Consider the following 23,114-nt stretch of genomic DNA (forward strand, 5'->3'; position numbering starts at 1 on the left):
TGCGCCTCCACTGTCATCGTACGTGAATGGCTAGATCAGTCACGTGGTACAATGCGCAATCTATTTGTGGGCGGAATTGACCGGATCCGCGGCAAAGAAGCTTTCAATAGCACGTGCACGCGCATTTCGTTTTTCTCCCCTTTATTTCGATTTATTTCAAACAGAGGATGTTGTAAAGTATTTTTTTCGTATGGGCATTTGACAACGATTACATACTATGCTAGTCACAGTTCTCGTGCAGTAATAAAATTAACATAGATTTCAGGATGGTTTGATTTGAGTCATGATTGGAGTAGATCACAGTGGCCATCTTGTTTTTCTTACTGCCATGACCACTGCGTGGATGTAGAACGAGGACAGTAAAGATATTAGAGCATAACGTAATATCTCGATACCGCAGTCTCTCCGATTTTCTCCTATACGTCTCTATTCATTAAATGAGTGTGCTCAAGCTATATTCTAAATAAATATGAAAAATGAATACGATAACAAATACATTTAAAGTTGTTTTTAAGCAGGCGATGATAACCCCACACTGACGTCACCACTACATGCGTTTGGGGTCCTTTGACTGAATCTTTGAGGCGGGGGAGCGAGCAGCGCTAGCAGTAAATGTCATGAAATGTTTGTGTTTTATAACAGTGCCTAAATTCAAACCAACCAACGGTATATTGATCTGATTGGTTTAAAAATGGAGGAGTTAGACGTTGAGCCGACAACAACTGTAAGTCGAATACTTTTTCTTCAACGGTTAGGCTGACTGGCATTGCTAACTTGGCTAACAGTTACCAAAAGTAACGTTAAAACATGCATGCAACTGACATACATTTCCAGAAAGGAAACGGGTTGTGCCATTCTTTTTCATTGATACGTTCAGCTTTTACCAATATGATGCTCAATTCCAGAACATCCCGGCCAGTGAAGGAAATCATTTGGGGTTTGTTTGGGGTCCTGGAGACATATTGGTGTATGACACTATCTACAAATCATCAGGTGTGTATTACCAAATAGTTACGATTCTTCATGCGTCAATATCCTCGTCACTTTATCATCATACCTTTACAATCTCTATGCTTGTCAGGCTCTGTGGGTACATGCTCCTCCTTCATCCATGAGGTTAGGAAAGATGAGGACATCTACTCCCCTATTTTACGCAAACTCTTTAATGAATCCCACCACATCTTCGTCGGACTGCAGACCATTAGAGAGGACCTGCCTAACAAAAACAAGAAAACACAGTAAGATCCTCGTTCTGTATGTGATAGAGATAACTTAAGTTTTATTTGTGAAATCAGTGAGCGACTGATGGCACTCCTTTTGTCCTTCCCACAAGGTTCGTCAGCATCAGTAAAAACTACAGATCAGTTATTCGAGCGTGCATGGAAGAGCTACAGCAAGTTGCAGGTATCAACATTTAAATTCAGTTGATGTATCAAGCCCTCTATTTTTTATTATTATAATATATTTGTAATAATGCATTTTTCTCATATTAGTTGTATATATTTTAAATATACTCTTGTTTTCTACTTTCCCAGTTTTAACACAAGATACAGAATTGGCCACACAGTATGGAAATCAGGTATTGCTATTTCTACGTTTAACCAGATTATTTCATAATTATATCTCTACTTGTCTCTACTAGCTGATAAATGACCATTTTATAAATGAATAGACAGTTGCATTCTGTAGACAAGGGAAACCTTAAGAAGATATGCTTGTGTTTCATGACAGGTGTCAATTCTCTTGGCTATCGAGCTGATCTGGAATCTTTGTGAAGTGCTTTTCATTGATGCTGCTCCAGGTTAGAATCTGCCCAACCTTTTTAATTTAATCTCTCATTTCACTCACTCAGGTGTGTTGTAAATAGATGTATTTATGTTAGATCTGGTAACACCTTAATTCCCCTCCTAGGGTTTATTACTTGTATAACTATTTTATCTTTATCAAAAATAAACAATTCCACTATGTATGAACAGTGGTTTTAAAGGTTAAGGCCCAATCCCATTTCTACCCCTTACCCCTTCAAAACAAGGGGGAGGGGGAAGGGGTAAGGGGTAGAAATGGGATTGGGCCTAAATGTGTGTTTCACTCAGGGGGGTCTCTTCTGCTGCACCTGCTGGACTGGGTGAGGCTGCACAAGGCTGATGTGGATGAGAAGGCCCAGGAGGTCCTTCAGAGTGAGAGCCCCACTGAGCACCATGGCTACTGGGATGTGGTGAGTGCAACAAAAACACTTCACAGGTTAGCTTCATTAATAAGTTCTACAGCATATTGTAGATTTAATAGTGATTTGGTGGTTAATTTCTTGGAAAATGAATATCATTTTTTTAGTCATAGAAGACCTATTAACATGTTCACTGCCCTTTTTAAGTCCACACAACCAATGGTATCAAAGCGTCATGTTTTTGTCTGAAATATGATCTAGTATTATAATACTGTCATTTGGTAGGCACTGATACCATATTTGCTTATATTCTTAGCAATGGTGGCCCCTGTCAGTCAAACCACGCCCTAAACCTGGCAGGGTTAATGCCATATATAGCAGCTGAGCTGCACAGGATTTCTTGAATGACCACCACTACCTTTGCTACAGGTGCTGAGCTATCTGATGCAGGGCAGAATGGACGAGGCCAGACAGATGCTGGTGAAGTGGGGCGTGTTGAAGCCGGCTGCCAGAAGCATGTATAAGCAGATGGACAACCTGCTCAGCAAGATGCCTGTCTACAACGTACGGCTCACATGCTTGCATTGTCTCAGTCATGTTATAGGGTCATTATATCGTCTGTACTCTCCAAATATAGTTTTAACCAAATGTTGCCAGGTCACGTCATCCGAATCAATCTATCACGGCTAGGGCTGCACGATATGGGCAAAATATGATATCCCGATATTTTTTGGCTGAATGGCGATATACGATATATATCTCAATATTTTCTATAGAGTGGGTTAGATGTTTTTTATGTACCGTATTTTCCGGACTATACGTCGCTCCCGAGTATTAGTCGCATCAGTCAAATAATGCTCCATGACGAGGAAAAAAACATATACGTCGCATCGGTGTATAAGTCGCATTTATTTTTAAACATTTAAACAAGAACGTTTAGTCTGGAGAGACTGAATAAAATTGCAATAGCAATATAAGTGTGTCGGTCCCACTCGTAGTTCTGAGAGTATACCGAATTCAGTGACACCGGGATTCCACCGGACGCGTATGCGCCGCGGTCCTAAACCTGAGCGCACGATCGGGAGGTGGAAGTTTCGCTTTAGATGCCTTCACAAGTCCAGCGGAGGGCTCCAGTTTTCGCTGGCCAAGTCATGCGCTGTAATATGTGTGACAGCTATGTTGCACAACATTGCAGCTAAGGCTGGGGTAGCTTTGGTTGAACCGGAGAACATTGAGGACGATGACGACGAGAATATAATTTATTCGGTGGTGCAGTAGGCTTGCAGCGTTCAGTTGTAGGCCTAATGAATGACGGTGCCATCTTGCGGCCGAAGATTATGTACGCACAATTTTGGCATATAAGTCGCTTCGAAATATAAGTCGCAGGGCAAGCCAAACTACAAAAAAACCGCGACTTATAGTCCGGAAAATACGGTAAGTCAAAAGCCACATGTGAGATGTTGCAAGCACTTTTATTAAAACATAGGTCCATATGACTGCAACATCTGATTTTGTATCGTTATTTTCAACAGAATTGAATGAACATGTTAAAAAAAAAAAAGGGACGTTTTTCACCTTCTTCACAAAATAATCACCTATGCAAAACAATATAAAGCTGTAGGTTACACACATTAGCTACCATTAAGAGCATTGGCTTCGTCGCATTGTCCTGCGTACTACGGTGAGGGTTTTAGTGCGCCGTAACTTTAATCCCCCGCCCCCTCCCTTCTCCGTTCCATTTGGGAACATGTTTGGTTTCATTTCGCTTGTTTCGTATATTTTAATTAATTAAGAAACTGTCGCGGCCGGTGATGCAGCAGCACAGCCACTGAGTTTTACGCATTCCTCATACTGCACTTTGTGCCGCTGCTCTAAATGGTGGAACAGATTTGTCGTGCTTCCACTTTTAGTCGTAACGGTTTTGCTACACTCTACAGGTGACCTGCAGCTGCTGCTCATCTGTTTTTTTTTAAACCCAAACTATTTCCACATTATGGAGCCGTTGTTTCTCCTCTTTGAAACAATTTCGTCTCCCGCCGCCGTCTTTTTCTTCACGGGTATCATCCAAGCTTGTTGTGTTGTGAGGGGGCGGCGGGGGCGGGAATGAGGCGTCTTTGCACACGGCACGTTCGGAAAGACAGAGTGAGAGGGGGAGGGGTCGCGCTCTCAGTCTCCAAGGCAAGCGCTGTAGACGCTTGAGCGGGAAACGGACCATTTTAACGCATATCGATATAAACGATATTGTCAAATCTTGTATCCCCTTGGAAATGATATCGATATATCGTACATGGCCGATATATCCTGCAGCCCTAATCACGGCTCTCCTATAGCTCTTTCTAGTTGGTCACCCTTGACCTCTGTGACCCCTTGACCCTCCCCCCCCAGCCTGGCGGAAGCCAGACACTGACAGAGTTCGACGTCAAATGGAGACACTGGCACGACATGGTGGACCACAGCCTGCAAGACAACTCCTTCGCCAGTGATCCCAACCTGGAGCTCATCTGCAAGGTCTGTGACCTTTACTGTGAATGCAGGATGCTACTTTCTGTTCCCCAACCCTGCTAGTGTTTAGACACAGTCTACCAAGCGTGTAGCTCCTCTAACAGCCTTGAACTGGTTTGCGATGGGGGGATGAGGTTGATCCGCCACCATTCTAAGTAAAGGGGATGAAATGTGATTTTGTTCTTGTAAAACAAAGCCAATATATTGTTTTCTTCATTTGATACCTGGCTAGTTCTCTCAAACACGGCGCATTCTGATGAAGGCAAATCGACCGGTGCAAAATAGTATTTTCTTACGGATGCTACGTCCATACAAAGGTCTTCTAAACCCCTGTGGTGTTATGCCTAACTAGATCTTGATGGGGGATGAGGATGCCATACTGGAGCAGAAAGACCTGCTCAGCACCTGGTATCACTTCCTGGTCACCCGCCTGCTCTTCTCCCACCCCACGGTCAAGCCCACAGAGCTGCATTACTATGCACAGGTATACGCTACCTACACTCTTACTCTTAGTGAGTTATTGTTAGTCTCAGTCGTTTCGACTGATTTATAGTGCGTCATTAAACAATGTGAATTTTACTCATGATTTTATTAAGTTACCGACACTATAATTCAATAATATTGTTGATGGTGGTATTGGATGGATGTGAAATGAAAGATATTGGTTTATCTATTTATTGGGATATATATATTTTATTTTTTTTAACTTGATCTGTGTGTTTTGTAACGTACTGCCTTTGGGGAAAATGTTAACCTAGCGGTATGTTCTAGTCATGCCTGGCCATGTTTGACTCGCGAAGCGCCCCAGAACCTCTGGACAGCATCTTATTGGCTGCCTTTGAGTTTGACATCCACCAGGTCATCAAGGACTGCAGGTAATGCCCACATACAGACGCAAACACAAACTATCATCAAGTAATGCTCAACCACGTAGTGTTCCTGTCATATGGCTGTATAGTGAAGTAAAACATTGAATTGTTTCAATCATTTGTATACTCTTTTAGCATTGCCCTCAACAACTGGTGGTTTGTTGCCCATCTGACGGACCTACTGGATCACTGCAACCTCCTTCAGTCCCACAACCTACAGTAGGTGGCTTTGAATGCTCTGTGAATTTTTTCATTCAACTAACTCAAGCACCAGGCTTTGCACTAAGAGCAAAACGGGAAAACGAAGAGCTAAACATCCATCCATACATGGATATCATTCTACGCAGCAGAATTATGCGAGGAATGCATAATTTAATAGTTACGTCAATAAAGAAAGTACGATTTCTAACATTTTCTCTTGTGCTCAGTTTTGGCTCGAACCTGAGGGAGTTTCTGTTGCTGGAGTATGCCTCGGGTCTGTTCACCCATCACAGGTAACGAGAAAGCACCGTTCACCCTGGGTGGGCCTCATAGGGAACCTTTTTTGTGGTGCTTAAAGAGGGGTTCTCCTTTATTTATGGCACGACCTTGGTGGAAAAATATCTTTCAAAAATGATATTTTTCATCTTTCCTTTCCAAATGAAGCACACATTTTGTGTTGACACTTTTCTGGCTGGGTTGAGAACTTATGTTAGAATTTCCTGTGATTTTTTGTTTGACCTACTTAATGTGTGTGTGTAGTCTGTGGCAGCTGGCGGTGGACTACTTTGACCACTGTCCCGAGTTTGGCCGCGTATACCTGGAGCAGCAGATTGAGCATGTTCCCCTGGACACGGAGCGCAAGGCTCTCAAGGTCCTCAGGATCTGTGAACAAAGGCAGATGTCCGAGCAAGGTTGGTCTCTTAGACTGACTGACTGACTAACTAACAGACTGTGTGCACACCACCATTATATACACGTGCATTCAATGGCCACATTTCCAGATACACTTTCTAATTTCACTGACCTTGTGGGGACCTTCTTACGGGAACCATCTCTCCCAAGTGCGAAGCATCTGTAAGATAATGGCCAAGCGGGCACTGAGGAACAACCGGCTTGGGTCTGCTCTTTCCTGGAGCATCAGGGCCAAAGACGCCGCCTTCGCCACACTCATATCAGAGAGGTTAGTGCAATGAATAATGACGTATACGTCTGCAAGAAACTCTATTTAAAGATTGTGCGAGCAGGAAGTGGATTTGTGGCTTGCTACAGGCCCATATCCCTCACGTCCTAGTAAGAGTCAAGAATATATGCAACACTGCAAAACAAAGACTGTAAATGCCATTGTTTATGATTTGTGCAACCAGCAGCGGAAACGGTCCATATTTGGCAGATTGAGGGCAGGAATTGAATGTCATCGAGGTAGTCAGTGGCCAAAATTTGTTCATATTCAATCCTCAACTCTTTAAAGCTGGGGTAGATGATTTGCCAGAGTAAGCGTGATTTTGTAGTAACCAACCAAAAACCTACCTACCCCTCCCTTTAGGCCATTCCCCCAAAACACATGAGTAGCGTGCTATCTTAAGCAATAGGTCTGCCTAGCCTTGTGTTAGACTCCGGTCATGTGCAGTGAATGCACGGGCGCAGTGCACGCAGGTAGCCGGGTAGATACACATAGGTACAGGTAGGCCATCCAATAGCTCTCTTTGGGCTGCATTAAATAATAGGACCAGCTTATTAGGGCGCACTCACACTAGGCCATCTGTACCGTACTACGTTTGCTCCCTAAATTCTAGATCATTTGGCTAGTGTGAGCACTCCATTCGTACTCAAGTACAGTTCAATTCCGTGGCCTGAGTACACTTCGGAGAGGTGTGTCACAGTACAGATGCTAATGAGCTGACACACGCACGGATATGCAACCTGAGCTGGATGAAGTATAGTCCATGTGACCCTTCTACCCCATTAAACAATAAACATGGCGGCAGGCAGTTCACGAGTTGGTTGACGTTGGCGCGATAGCGAAGTTGAGTGTTGAAAAATCTAAAATCCCTGTTCGTCACAGCGCAGGCTTTCTTGGTTCACTGGAGAAGGAAGTCTAGATCTCTTTAGAATAATTTGCATACTGCCAAATGAAGACAGCCGCATGCAAGAATAAGTTCACGTCTTGAGTGTAGGCTACAAACGCGATTAGCCTACACTCTATTTACAAGGGATATTTACAAGTGCAAAAACACCAACAAAAAATTGCTGACCACTTGTTTCTTAGGACAGTTGCTCTGCGTCTCTCTCGTAGATCGCACCATCTTTCAACGTCTTTGTTTAATACGACTGCATCACCTCCTTGTAATGGCTACTTGAGGCACATGGGTGTGTCTGGGTCTCAGAATGTAGGCCATCCATTCTTCCCCTGAATGCATATTATTGTATAGGTTGGGGATGCTCCCTTCTCTCCGTGAGCATGATGTGTGTGTGTGTGTGTGTGTGTTACAGATTCCTGCAAGACTACTGCGCCAGGGGTACCTTCTCTGATCTAGACCTGATCGACAACCTTGGGCCGGCCATGTTGCTTAGCGACAGGCTCACCTTCCTAGGTAGGAGCCCAAAGCTGTGGTGTTTTCGTATGACCTGGGCCTTCTCCCTGTCTCATAAGGTTGAATGCCTCTTCACATGGACTTTAGTGCACATTCAGGCACATTAACGGTGTCCTGGCTGGTTCCCAAGAGCCATTCCTGGACTGTCATATGATGCACACACACTCTTATAATCGGCCTTAACGCACCAGCATGTGATTCTTGTGAATGTTTGATGCTTTTGACTAAGGATATTTAAGAAAAAACTCGGACACAAAAATCCATAAATGACTTCTGACGTCTGATAAAACCCCATTGTCTTTCCAGCAATAATAGACCCTTGAGTGTAAAAAGTAAAAAACATGCAACCGGGCTCCATTCAACTGCATTAATTATGTGGAAGCATTGAACAGAAATTTGATTTATTAGCCCGTCGACTCTCCAAACCTGACTGTTGTCCACCAAGCCCTGGTGGGGGAGCTGCAAATTCTGACCCCATGACACGCACAGGAGGGATCACAAGACCGTGTGTGTGTGTGTGTGTGTGTGTGTGTGTGTGTGTGTGTGTGTGTGTGTGTGTGTGTGTGTGTGTGTGTGTGTGTGTGTGTGTGTGTGTGTGTGTGTGTGTGTGTGTGTGTGTTAAATGCATCTGAAGAATGTAGACCGCTATGTGTGTTTCTGCAGGAAAGTACCGCGAGTTCCACAAGCTGTACGGGGAAAATCGCTTCTCGGACGCCGCCACGCTCCTCCTGTCCCTCATGACGGCCCAGATCGCCCCGCGCAGCTTCTGGATGACCCTGCTGACGGACGCGCTGCCCCTGCTGGAGCAGAAGGAGGTCAGACTCCCGCCTAAAGTTAATGAAAGGAATACATGGGAACCCGAAATGTCATCATTATACAATTTGCATAAAAACAGTTCACAATTTAAAAAAAAAAGGTTCTATCAACCATTAATTGGCTTGTAATGGTGATGTCTGAATAAGTCCAGCTGTCAAATCGCAGCTGCCACCGATTTTAGCCGGCTCATTTTACTGATGAAAAATGTCCCTATAGATACCCTGGCAACATGAAAAGGTGTACAACTGATTGGGTGTTTAGGGTTAGTATAAGTGTAACCAATCAAAAAAAGCTGTTGCAGCACACTTGCCAGCCATATGTCATGACACATTGAATGCAAATAGCTGTTTTAGATGATTACACTGAGGGTAGCAGACAAAGGAGGGGTTCTTTCTACCTAGCTATGTATGCAGTCCCACCAGTGGCAGTTATTATGTCGTCATGGCAGCCCCAGGGGTGTGAGTTAAACTCTGCTGCTGTTATTCCTATCGCAGGCTATCTTCTCAGCGGACCAAACCCATGAGCTCATCTTCTGTCTGGAGGACCTCACTTCCTCACTGAAGATCCCCACGGGCCTGGATGCACCCATGCAGGTACTGATTCCAACCACCCCGTCACAATGCTCAGTCTATACAGATGGTCATTGAAGCACATGCATTTCTGCAAAGTGACATTCATTTTGGAAGCATTTAATTAAGGTAGGGGTTAGGTATCTTGCTTCATAATGTACGACCTTTGGGCTGAGTGAACAATCAAATTTCACTTAATTGGTTTAATTTGAGGATACGGTCGCTCATACATGGATGAACTAGGGGTGCAAACTCATCACCGTTCGGCATGAGATGCTGTTTATATAATTAACTAATTGTACATAACTTATTTTCCTTTATCATTTCATGTAAAAAATACATTAGATTTCCATCGGCAACTGAGTTCTTTTTATTGTAAGCCTGAATTACACTGACAGGCTTTTATGTCACTTAGTTTGTTTTTTAAAAATGCACCATGAATATTAGGAAGCGTTGGCCAGCCTAAAAGTTGTAAAGCAGAGGTCTGTCAAACCCATGACCTTTCAGGATGAAGACGTGGAGGTAACCAAGGTGGAACTGCTGAGACTGGCCCTGGCTAGGAACCTTGCCATGGCCATCGTCAAAGAAGGGACCGTGGCAGTCTGAAGACCAGTGTTTTAGCTGAAAGCCTTAGTCTTTTTTTTTTTTTTTTACCCCTCCGTGTTGTATTGTTTTTGTACTGTATATTAAATCAACTGATTGAAACATGCTTTTTGATAATAAACAGTTAAGTAAATACATTAAAACAGATTTCAGGTCCTTACAATGCACATAGCGTAACAAATGGGAAAAGTGCAAGGAGGTAGACGCAGTACTCACCCATTGAAAGTAATATTTATTTCCTCATGCTGCATACAATTAAAACAAACATTATATACAGACTGGTCTCTCCACACTTAACATGGACACTTGACTTGCACAGATGTTCACACCTATTTACACTACACACACCCAATCCACACAATGTCAGCAACTCCCAGTGAAGCCACAATGCTTTAAGGGAGGCCCAGGTAGGACATCCCATAATGATTATACTGTTGTAGTTGGCATGACCACACCAGTTGCCTAGATTTTACAATACACATTTTGGGGACTTGATAAATCAAATTCCTGTCAAAGGCTGTTTAAGCAACACTGATTACAAAGAAACAATTAAAAAATATCTGGGCACATAACTGCAATTACGGTTTCAAAAGATGATTACAATTCAATGTAATAAAACGGCAATAGTGCATCATCGCAACTCAAGAGAGCACAATAAAAATGCAGAAATAAAGTGCTAGAGTTTTATTTCTCAGGCATTTTGCAGATCCATCAACAACCTTAATATAATCATTAGACATCTCAGAATGTCAAAATGATCCATCAAGTTCTAAAATACAAAAACAGCTCAAACACTTGATATGCACCAATAAAAAACATCACATAAAATAACAAGAAATTACGCTTTTGCCCATACAGCCTAATGTCCCACCCTCATCGTTCGCAACATTTGTTCCATTTCACAAGTCCATCTCTTCAAATATAATACATTACTTGCTCATACATATTTAAAAATCTATAACTTAAACCAAAGGCGTTCAAAGTGCTTGTCTGCGTGACAGTTTGCAGATACTTCTGTTAACCTCGTAACAGTTCAGAGGTCTGTAAGGGGAACCTGAATAGTTATGCCGGAGTGTATGTTTACTTCAGATTAAAACGGGCTCAAATCAAAACACTACTGCTTGATTGCAGGTTTGAAAAGCAACGTGTACAGGAATCTGCAGTTGTACATGAGGCAAGCAAGGGGGCAGAGCATGCAACTCGGTGGCCTGTTGTGAAATAAATTCATTACAAATGACAATCTGAGCCAAAGAGAAACAATGTGTTACGTTAAAAAGCTAAATATTTTAGTTAAAATTAAATTAAGATGGCCAGCATAGCCCTTTGGTTTTTACAGCAATGTACAGTATCTAAAACTTGATCGCACTCTCTGCAAAGCATCTTGTTAATCAAATAATGACAGTAATAAATAATATGGAATGATAAGCTAAACAGCAGTGTGTATGAGCTAATCTCCTTATGAATCTCTTGGTTTCCTCTTATTCTCCTGGTAATACATACAACAGAAAACCCCCCTTGGTAGTGGCCGACATGGTACGGCCCAGCAGTGTGGAATAGGCCAGAGGGGGATGCTATAGGTGACCCCACGTTTCGGTGGGGGGGAACTGGTCTATCTCTCCCGCCTCGTTGCATTGGTGCTCCCCCAGAGTGAAGCCCAGCTTGTAGCGCAGCCGCACCTTCTCCTGTGAACACATGGGTGGCATTGTAAGAGGAGCTCATCATCCTTCATTTCACTAGTAAAGAGTAACGTGAAAAAAAATATATATACTGCTATACTGTAGGAGGGTAAAGAAAACGCTTAACTATTAACTGACAGCAGTTGTATCTTGATGTCATCAGCGATTATTTATCATGTGTGTGATCGGCTCCGAAACGCCTTTAAATATTCAGGATAAATATTTTCCCAAAGGCAATACACATTTATACGCAGTAACCCTTAAAGTAACTATGTTAGTGTTCAGCAATAATGGAACCTATAGTTACTTTGATTGTGTTCATCGTTATCACCTCTGATAGTAACTGACAGTCATAATCAGGCTATGTTTAGGGTGACCCATACCTTGGCTGGGTTAGCTAGCAGTGTTATGAGACTGTCTGCAGGGGGACCCATACCTTGGCTGGGTTAGCTAGCAGCATGATCTGGGTGATGGATGCCGGGGGGAAGATGGGGTTGAAAGCTGCCAGCTCTGTTCCAGATGGAGGCTGCAGCTTCACCTTCATGGACTGTGGAGCAGATTTTGATACACCTTACACTGGACTAACACTAACAAGTTCTGTCCAACATGCAACTTAAATCCTGTACTGGAGACTGGATTTTATATGTCAGCATCGGGAAAGGCCTAACAAAACACTGTTACATTGTCTAGACTTCGTCTCACTGTTTCCAAAGAGTGAACTAACTTTAAATCCAAGCCATTATTTGTAAACTGCAAACATAAACTATACAGAGTGAACAGTGCGGCACAGTTTAAACAATCATCTTCTAATGATCCTGTAGTTAGTAGTTTACGTGCGTGCGTGAGTTACCTTAGGAACAGCCGCCTGCAGTACCATGTTCTGGACAGCCACGGGTGCTGTGTTCAACATGGACACCACCATTACCAGTACATCAGGTCTCCCCGGGGGGCCGTCCGCTGCAAAGTTCAGCAGCACGCGCATGCCGTCCTTATCGTAGGCCGTCAAGGGCAGCACCTTACCTAGTGACGGACAAGACAATCACACACACCTCCTTCACGAACCACCCCATCCCCCCCCCCCCTCCCCACTTCCTTCTTTTAAAAAGGTACCTACTGGGTCTGATGGCCTCCAGTGGGACGTGGACGCTGGCCAGGGACACTTCGGGCCCTCTGGAGGGGCTGGCAGGCAAGGGGGGATGGCCGGGGGACATGGAGTGGAACAGCGGGCTCCCGGGGGCCGAGCCCAGGCTCTGGGCCTTGGACTGGGACACGGCGGGGGAGCCGGGGTGGAGGACCTGGGCCATAGCGGACGAGTTGCTAGCTTGCCCGGACACAGCGGCTGGCATCCCGAAGCTAGCGCCTAAAATCTGGCCAGCCAGGCTGAAAATTAATTAAATAGGTCACATTAAGGTTAAACCTATCGAAAACAATAACAATTCCTACAAAATCTTTTGATGATTTCTATATCCAAATGATGTTATCCAAAAGGCTGAGGCTTTTAATTATTAAAAAATGAATTCCCCTCCCGACGGCACTATCTTGGATGGAAGACTGTGGAAGATTCAAAATGATCTATGTTCAATAAAACTAATATTCTGTGATCCAGTCATTACTGAATGAGAGTTGCAGTTGTTGACGTAACGCACTAACCTTTTGTTCTCTCCAAAGCCAAGCATGGCCATGTCTTGGAGGTCCTGCAGGGTGTTTGTTGGGTGTGGGGTGTGTGTGGATTGTATGGAGTGTGTCGTTTGTGTGGGCTGTACAGAGTGTGTAGTGTGTGGGCAGTATACAGAGTGTTTGGGGATGGTAGTGTGTGGGGGGGGTCCCATCGGCACCATGACTGGGTTTTGTTGAGCGATGCTCCCCAACAGGTCTACGCCCACTTCTGGTGGCTAGGAGGAGAGACATTATGTTCATCATTTAAAATGATTGACATTATATATTTAACAATTTGGTTTGATGTTACATCTTAAAGTGTGCATCTTATTTAAAGGGACACTGTGTAAAAATTACTCCCATCTAGTGGTACAATTGTATATTGCATTCAAACTAATAGTGCTCGCTTGTTCAAAAACTACGGTGGGCAGTATGTGCCAAGAAGATGTGTCATGACATCCAATACTACGTTATTTCAAACAAATTTCAAACTGCATTGAATCATTAGTGTAAGCTAATGATGTATGAGTAATTATTCCTCGAGCAAGATAGTGAAATCATTCACGCTGGCTCAGAGTGAAAACGCGTTTGCATTTCATGTACCACGTAGTGCTTTTTGTCCCTCTCGGCAGTTCATAGACCCGAAGAATATGGAAGCCTCCATGAAGCTTACCCGTCCTATGTAACTACATATTAATTATTCTTCGCTCAGGAGGATAAGTGAGATTTCCGGCAGAGATAATTTTACACCAATGAGGACTTATTTATGAATGAATACGTTGATTTGAGGAAATAAATGACTTAAAATATTAGACAGTGTCCCTTTAAACAATTAAACAAACCACAGCCCTTTAAAAAAAAAAGTATCATTGGATGTTCAACGGACGAATGGTCGACTATTGGATGTTCTGCATGTGTGTCAAGTGTGTAATAATGTTGCAAGACCAGCGTTGTTAAAAATGTCTTAATAATGTACTAATAAAAATAAAGGACCTGATGTAAAGCAGAGCTGTTGATGGCTACAATACAATTGTACAGACAAATAAAAAGCCACAGTCCCATGCTGGAACATGGTACTGGTATCAAGCACTCATCTCACCTGAACAGAGCTCCATGGGGCCATACCCTGACTGAGCGCATGCATTGCTGGGTCACTCTGAGGGGAAACGGGCTCATTCAGTCCTAAGGGAACACCATTTACATTTAGTCATTTTGCAGACCATGCATTCATCCAAAGCGACTTACAATTGATGCAGAGAACAATCAACGTATACAATTAAGAGTGGAGTAAGTGCTCCATGACAAAGATTCTTGGTTGCACGGAAGAGCTATTGGACGAAAACTGAAGCACTCACTGGAACCCCACTTACATATATTAAAGAAAGTATTTCTCCTAATATTAATTGAACTTATAAGGTACTATGCGTAAGTATCAGAAATCCCTCATCATTACTGACCCCTTAGGCCGGTAAGTGATTGGCAGCCTGTTTGAGCTGGTGATTCAGAGCACTGGTGTGTGATCTCTTTGGGTTGAGACAATAAAATCAGATATTTATGGCATTATCCGCGCTGGACATAAATTTTCTTCCATTTCCCTATCCAAATTGGCTCATTTGGAGACTTCGCAATGGAGAGAGTTGGGGTTAAATTACCTCCTGTTTTTAATTATATTTCAAAGCAGTTTGTGCATGTAGAAATCCTACATATGGTTACTTTAAAAAGGAGCCAAAAAAAATGGACATGGTCTCATATGACCATCAACATAGTAAAAGCTTCCCGGAGCATTGATGTACAGTGACTGGCATGTTTCAAGTTCAACATCGCATACTCACAACAGTACTAAAAAAACTAGAGAAAACCTCCTGGTGTTCTAAGTCGTTCTCAAACAGGGGGTCACTTTAACTTTAGGTGGTCATAATTTTTTTTCGTACAGCTACAACAAGCTCTTCCTAAACCTGGGTGAACGTAAGCAACGAGTGAGTAATAAAACAGAAACCCCACCTAGCGACAGCAGCTCGTCGTCCAGAAGGGAGAGCACTGCCAAGGCTTTCCCGCCGCCGCTGGTGGCCGCGAGGCGGGGGCTGTTGCCATGCGAATCGTGGGTGCAACCCGGGGGCTTGGGAGGCGGGGGCAGGGCGGGGATGGGGATGGGGAAGGTCATGTGACCACCTGATGATGGCAGGTCAGGGTAGGCGACGGGCGGGGGAAGCGGCGCAGGCTGACGGTCGGGGGGCTCATCGTCGAGGCCAGCCAGGTCTATCAGGGTCCCGGTGTTCTCACAGACCCCTGCAGGTTCTGAATGGGACGCAGAAAGACAGACTAAGGTTTTCATTAACATGACCTGGTACATCAAAGAGAACACAAGCTTCTAAACATGGCCCTTTTTGTCCAATTCACAATCGTTTGGTTTGTTCTCTTATAAGCTGGTGGAGAAGTACAATTGGAAGAGCGATATAGTGCAGAAAAACTGGGAGCGAGAGAATGAGAGAGGGTTAAAATAAGAAAGTACTTCACAAATATGGTAACATTATGAGGATGTAGATGGTGTTTGCTAGACGTACCTTCTGGTCTGTTACCAGTGGTAGGTCTGATGTCTTCAGTCTCTCCGTTGACCCTCTGGCCCTCCACAATCTTCCTGTAAGAGTTTATGACTCTGGACAGGTCGTCGCTAGCTTGCAGGATTTCCCCTGCAGATGGGTCATACATTTATAAATGAACAGTGTTAAAGTGTAAAATCATTATCATACAGGCAACTACCAATTGAAATGGCAGTTTTATCAATTATTCTTGCAATTATCCACAATTTAAATGTGTTAAGTTAGTGAGCAATTTCATTGCCGCTGTAGACACAAAGTTTGATACTGAGGCCCCGTCCACAAGGGAGAAAAACTATATTTCCCCCTCCGTTTTCCTTTGATGCGTTTCAGGAATATCTCCGTAAAGACGTACTCATTGCGAAAACGCATCTAGTTGTAGAAACGCTGTGGTAAATATTCAAGGCCATCGTGTGGCGCTGGTTCTCCACCAATAAAAGAAGAAAACGAGGCGGAGAAAGCAGTTTTTAAACCTTTTAGATTGAGCAGAAAATACTATTTAATGTACAGTTAGTAATTAAACTTACCAAGGGGCTGTATTTAAAGCCACAAAAATAATACAAATCAAATCAAAGAAAATAAATTTGACGGATCTCTAACGTTCCCCATCTGGTTGGAGGGGCGATGACGTCATCATTTGCGTATCTGGCGTCCACACGAATCCGAAAACACGAAAACGCTGTTTAACACGCTAAACAACCCCCACAAAAAAAGTTGGTTTCCCACCCAAATTCATGTCGTTGTCTTCCGTTTCCGTTGCCATTTTGAAGGTAGCCCGCCTCAGCTTGTCACAGCGCTCGTAGAGTTCCTGGGCACAAAGTTAAAGGTCCCATGGCATGGAAATTTCACTTTATGAGGTTTTGCAACATCAATATGAGTCTATGGTCCCCCAGTAGCTAGAAATGACGTAAGGTGTAAAATGAGCACTAGGTATCCTGCTCCGCATTTGAAAAATGAATGCTCAGACGCGCTGATTTGGTATTTGGCCCCATATGTCGTCATAAGGGGCCAGGTTACTTCCCCTTTCTCTGCTTTGCCCGCCCAGAGAATTTGGCTTATCAATTAGATAATGAGCTACGGCCGTGCGAGTGTCATGTGTGTGTGTGTATATATACACACACTGTAACGCAAGAGTGTACACACTTCTTTGTTATTTGGATAAACGTTTTGGTTGAGGAGGAATTGGGGGAAAAGGAACTTTGGGGTCGACTCCCTTAAGTCCAGATTGAACTGTGACATGGAGGATAAAGGGATTGTTCCCCGCGATTCTTGCGCCTCCGGATGATATTATGAATCCGAGCTATTGCGATACATCCACTGTAAACACTAGCGCATGGTACCGTTGCCGCAAGCTGCTCAGGGCCACATCCCCATCCTCCACCTTGACCCGCCTCTAAAAAACGTCACGTTTGTGGAAAGCTCATTGTGGGACTGGCTCATAGTGGCTGTAATTCTGCACCAAGGCTGAATTTCTTGAAAGTCTTCAAATACTGTATTAGGGGCCCACTAAAACCTATATAAAAGCATCCATAAAGTAGCATGCCATCTGACCTTTAAAGTTGAGTGAAAATTCAACAGCAATTCAGCAAAACATTTACGGAAATGTTATCAACATTTTACGGACAATTAACGAAAAACCAGAACAGACATAAATGAATAAGCGTCTCTAGCACGATATATTGCAAAGACGTCCTGTACACACATTGAAATGCAGATAGACTACAAGGATATTGTGAGTGTTTGCGTACCTTGATGATCTCCCTGTCTGAGTCGTTGGAGTGCTCCTGGTCGTAGTGGGATAGCATCTCTGCCAGCAGCTTGACGTTTATGCTGACCTCCTCCAGCGTGTGGACGCGCTTCGTCACCTTCTGCACCCGGGCATCATCCTGGCACCCAGAAACAAACATTACGAATGACTAACTCTATACATTCGAGAATTACCAGATGGTTTGTGTGCTAAAAAATATAACCAGTAACAAAAACTTTGCCTCAAACCTGTATCAACATGTATTCCAATTAAGAGATACAGTCCAGCAAGCTCACCCAGAGAGACAATTCATTAACATTCAACATTATAAAGGTGCAGTTTTGCTTATTTTTCGATGGCATGTTTTGTTTGAATTTGTGTATAAATCAACCTGCAATAATATATGCTTAACTTGCAGACATTACATCGCACATGTTCGATAGTTAAACAACGGTGTCCGGTCATGTGACCAAGCTGGGTTTACACACCTCTTTCACCATGCTCTTGATCAACCGGTTCGCCTCCTGTAGGTCTTCTGGGTTTTTGCTCCGAAGAAGCTCTGCAAGCAGCTGCAGATGCGTGTACACACACACGCACGCACGCACGCACGCACGCACACACACACACACACACACACACACACACACACACACACACACACACACACACACACACACACACACACACACACACACACACACACACACACACACACACACACACAGTAAACACAAAGCAGATGATATATTAGTTAAGTATTTGTTCTAATTGCATCTGTATATCTTTTTGGGGGGGGGTTTCTAACAAAATAATGCCTTTTTTTTTTTATGCAAATCATGTAGCCACATGAGGGCCAATGGCACTATGATTTAATACCCTATCAGAATTGCCCGGCATTAACTTAAAATTCAAAGAACAAAAAAAACAGGAAGTAATATATCGTACAAAACCGTGTCCCTGATCGACAGCTGTCAACGAGACATTTTCCCGGGTGTGAACAAGCTGTTGAGAGTCACGATAACGCCAGAACCACAACCTCATGCACAGCAGAGCGCATCTTTTCCACCACGGGGAGAATTCATACGAGCCTGCGATCCTCCATGAGAACTTCTTGTCTTTGCCATTTGGCACTTCTTTGTCACAAGCGAGAATTTAAGGAGGGAATTTATGCAGAGAAATACTAAGGATATACAGTGCCTAGCCTAGACGTCCACGTCTGGGCAACGTGTGAGACAATAGCACATCGGACTACGACAGGTAGGAGATTAATTTCCAACCACAAGTAATGTTGAGACATTTCTTTTATTGATTGATGCCGAGTCTGTCTGTCTGTCTGTCTGTCTGCCTGTCTGTCTGTCTGTCTGTCTGTCTGTCTGTCTGTCTGTCTGTCTGTCTGTCTGCCTGTCTGTCTGTCTGTCTGTCTGTCTGTCTGTCTGTCTGTCTGTCTGGTTGGCTGTCTGGCTGTCTGGCTGTCTGGCTGTCTGGCTGTCTGGCTGGCAACACTTTTTGCTGGGATTCATTTGTTTATATTAGCGGTTATTTGTTTTTTTCACACGCTGAAAACAATATCCCGAGCTAGCGATCTCAATCATGGGATATTACCCAATATCACGAGAAAGCGAACCAATCAAATTGCGCCATTTTAGGAGGTTCACGTGCAGCATATATTAAATAAGTGTATACCATATCAATACTTTTTATGGTTCTCTTCTCCATGGTCTTGACTAGCTATTTCACAAGTCTGTATGTTCGATGTTAAAATCACATGCATGCATGCATTTTGTGCCTTAAATTCCCCCCGGGGATGAATAAAGTATAATCTATTTATCAATGTAGCCTATTATGGTTTGCCATTAATCGTCTGATCTGTGTTGAAATCAAGTGTTGTTTAATTTTCGGAAGATTGCAGTACTGCCTATATCGGAATCAAAGACCTTGATCTAAACAATAGGGGCCCACCCTACTTCGCAAAAGTCCACCCTGTTGAAAAGTCCTGGCTACGCCACTGAGTCGATCCCACAGCTGTGTGGGTGAGTGTGTTCTCACCTTGCCCATATCCTCGTTTTCAAACACTGGGTTCTTGGGACGGGTGGGTGGGGAGGGGATCAGAGTGTTGTCTAAAGGGAGCTTCGGATCAGCGGTCACCAAGCCTGGAGAACAAGAAGGCGTGGGTGTTGTCACAGGGTCTGCTGCCCGGAAAAAGTTTGACATCTTTCGAAGGACCTACTGCCAAAGTCTGCCACCAGTCAAAAATAACTTGTCGCACCAATAATATCCTTAACATAAGAAAGAAATACGGAAACATAAAACACTGAATGAAACATACAATTCATACCTACTCTTTAAATATAACATAGCCAAATACTCGTTAGAATTTTAATTAAACCTGAGAGATAATAGGTATATGTTTGCAGATTGGACCACGGTAGGTTCAAATCAAAGTTCGAACTGTGAATGATATGGGATCAAATACATCACCATTATCTTCCTAAGAGCATCACACAATCATACAACCAATCAGACAGCCAATCATAGGAACACAGAGATGACCAGGAGTGTGGCGGCCTTGTTGCAATCATTGCTCATCTCTAGTTTCAGCCTCTTCAGTTAATTAGCACTATATCCCCATGTGACTCGTCCTGAATGTCTGATACACATCAGGTTTAGCCGTGCAGCATCTTGAAGGGACTCAAGTCACGATTCTCATTGGCTGGAACCCTTGTCATTCAGCGAAATGCAGACGTAGTTCCGGCCCAACACGCGTGGATCAGGTTTGTTAGTATATTTACATCCATGGGTTTATTCCATCCAACGGTATAGCTTTATCCACTGATTAATTGTAAGTTAAATCACATTTTGAATTACGGTTGTTTTACCACAGGTCTGTTATTATACTGCGTACGGTCCGCGATAAGTAATCAGGCCTTGACACAGAGAAACAACGCTGAGTCCAAGACACCTCATATGGAAAAGCTGGCACTGTGAGACTAGCTCATCACTTACCCTGTCTCCTCAGAGTGTCATACGCCTCACTGATCTTGGCCTCGCCCGGGAAGGCCACAGTCCAGCTGTATAGCATCTCGATGGTCTTCGCCTTTACCTTCTCTGACACGTTGTCGCCCATGTACTGTGTAAAAACAAGATATTAAACAAGAGGTTCATCAAGGTCATCATACACCTGACCCTGACCAAAGAAAACAATCTTCTGACGGTCTACATGCATAATCATAAGCCGTTTTCACACATGTCCTCCGCAGTTTGTAGATAAGGAGCTTCGACCCTTAGGGTGATTCACACTTCATGCAGACATCAATGTTGTTCCAACATCAGTAGAATCAACGGGGAGTTTAGGGGGCTGGGATTGCAAAGGTCATGATATGATGTAGGGTCTAAGTTCGCAAGATGCAGGATGTGCAAGGCCGGAAGGCCCTATAATGTTCCGCTAACTAAATAATAATACAAAAAAAAAAAAATCGATATACGACTGCAGCTGTGAACTCATGTATTTCAAATGATTGTATGATGTGTACTTTTAGGGTTTTGATAATACATATCTTTTAGCGTTCAGCACGAATGGTTCTGAAAAGCAGTGCCAACACTGCAAAAGGCAATTACTTATTATTTAGGGTTCCACTCGGAAAGACATCGATGACCACCTCCTGTTGTCGTTGGTCCCATTAACTCTGACAACAGACAATGGCAGTTTTGCAAGAGGCAGGTAGCAGATAATAACCAGAGACAAGGTGGTGACCTTTCATCTTAGACCATGAGACTTGCTATGTAACATATAAAGACTGGCAGGACAACAGAGTACAGAAGGTGGTTTGGGTGTCTGACTCTCTGGGGAAATGTCCTGGGGTTGAATCCCAATGTCCACAGCTAACATGTTGGCATCCCTGAGCAAGATGCCTACCCCTTTGTGGTCAGTAATGACACACCTAAAAGAAGACTAAAGGAGAACCAAACTCCCTGGCTTTTTCAAAATGGTGTTATGCAACAAGGAGTTATGCACGCAACAGCATGTGTTTAACCTGCATAAAGAGTTGTCAAATGCAAACCAATGTACATGTGTGTAGGGGTTTGGTGTTGTGGTTTGGTTGCCCTTCAATTTAATCAATTATAAGTCATTTTGAATAACATAATCTACTAAACCACCAAATAGTAAATAGAAGGGCCTCACCTTTGGGGAAACAAGTTTAATCAGTTCATTAAGGAATCTGTATTTTCCAACTTCGTTATGAAATCTTCTCCCGCAGTTCTTCATACATGCCTCCAACACCTGAACAAAAGACAGAGCTGAGGAGATGCTCGTATGGGTGAAGGAAACCATTGTTGATTTAAGGTAATAGATCACCCTATTAACAGTAATGAGGCATGTCTTACTGTCAGTCCCTGCGAAGCTTCCCATTCTTGCGGAGAATGGATTTTGTGGATGAGCAATTTCACTGCAATCTGGGGACTGTGAGAGAAATAGAGATTATTTATTATTAAGCCTACCCTGTATGTTTTTAAAACATGGTTATAATTGATAATAATATTGATATACAAACCCTTCAAGCTCCTTGTTTATCTGGTCACAGAAGCCTATGATATACTCCCAGTCCTCTTGTCTGTTGGTGGGGTGGGTGGCCTTATCTACGATTCGGACAAAATTATAATTTGTGGGAAAGTTGTTAGGTCAGTAGGTTACATGCATTGCCACCCCCAGAGAAATGCAGTGTCACAATCTAACATAAGCCAATCCACCGATTTTAACACATTGCCTGTGTTGTATTTGGCCATCAATGAGAATGACAATGACACTAATTATTCGACATTTATACACCTAACGTTATATTGCTCTCATTCCTGCTTCACACTAGCAATGCAACTCGATCTACCACAACATGACAAACATGTCGAACGCTCTGTCCACGAATGTGCTTTTATAAACTAAAGTATGAAGTGTAGTTTATTATCTCTAAAATCACAACCGAGAACATTTAATTATTAAATGTTTATAATCATTATGTGGCAACATTCAGTTTGAAGCTCTCCACCCTTTTCCTGCTCATGACTACAAGAATAACTTATCTCTTTTACCTTTAGCATTGGGAACTGCATGACCGTTTAAGTAAAGGCAAGCTTATTGTGAACTACAACACCAACAAGCAACATACATTCAGTTAAATATGTGCATCTATTCATTGAAAAAATTGAATTAATCACTCACTGAGCCAAGACTCCAGCGAGTCCCCTTCCTGGTACGCCATAGCACTGAAAACAAGCCGTGATGTCACCGATGACGTGTATGCGAGAGTAAAAAATATGTTGATCTATTACTCAATATGTGGGTAACCATAAAT

General features: G+C 43.2%; 2 protein-coding genes across 3 annotated transcripts; one reads left to right on the plus strand and one right to left on the minus strand.

Moving 5' to 3' along the window:
- Positions 1 to 120: 120 nt before the first annotated feature.
- nup85 (nucleoporin 85) lies at positions 121 to 11,310 on the plus strand. The gene is made up of 19 exons (XM_056580730.1): positions 121 to 724; positions 906 to 993; positions 1,082 to 1,238; positions 1,334 to 1,404; positions 1,536 to 1,579; positions 1,732 to 1,801; positions 2,094 to 2,215; positions 2,594 to 2,728; positions 4,550 to 4,672; positions 5,019 to 5,150; positions 5,438 to 5,541; positions 5,671 to 5,754; positions 5,964 to 6,029; positions 6,277 to 6,428; positions 6,580 to 6,697; positions 8,008 to 8,108; positions 8,772 to 8,923; positions 9,419 to 9,517; positions 10,001 to 11,310. Exons 1-19 carry the CDS (start codon positions 692 to 694, stop codon positions 10,097 to 10,099), a joined length of 1,950 nt encoding a protein of 649 aa, XP_056436705.1. The 5' UTR covers positions 121 to 691; the 3' UTR covers positions 10,100 to 11,310.
- On the minus strand, positions 9,853 to 23,021 carry gga3b (golgi associated, gamma adaptin ear containing, ARF binding protein 3b). 2 transcript variants are annotated; one of them, XM_056580718.1, is made up of 17 exons: positions 22,982 to 23,021; positions 22,320 to 22,404; positions 22,153 to 22,228; positions 21,950 to 22,048; positions 20,773 to 20,896; positions 19,816 to 19,919; positions 18,258 to 18,338; positions 17,771 to 17,908; positions 16,749 to 16,830; positions 16,005 to 16,115; positions 15,430 to 15,723; positions 14,528 to 14,610; positions 13,423 to 13,664; positions 12,887 to 13,152; positions 12,623 to 12,792; positions 12,209 to 12,319; positions 9,853 to 11,778 (listed from the first exon to the last, which is right to left on the minus strand). In XM_056580718.1, the coding sequence occupies exons 1-17, from the start codon at positions 23,019 to 23,021 to the stop codon at positions 11,668 to 11,670; spliced, it is 2,217 nt and encodes a 738-aa protein (XP_056436693.1). In that variant the 3' UTR covers positions 9,853 to 11,667. The 2 variants fall into 2 exon arrangements, with proteins under 2 accessions (XP_056436693.1, XP_056436684.1); XM_056580709.1 differs by having other exon boundaries at positions 15,990 to 16,115.
- Between the last annotated feature and the right edge of the window lie 93 nt (positions 23,022 to 23,114).

The sequence above is a fragment of the Gadus chalcogrammus genome, chromosome 2 (assembly GCF_026213295.1).
Source record: "Gadus chalcogrammus isolate NIFS_2021 chromosome 2, NIFS_Gcha_1.0, whole genome shotgun sequence".
NCBI lineage: Eukaryota > Metazoa > Chordata > Actinopteri > Gadiformes > Gadidae > Gadus > Gadus chalcogrammus.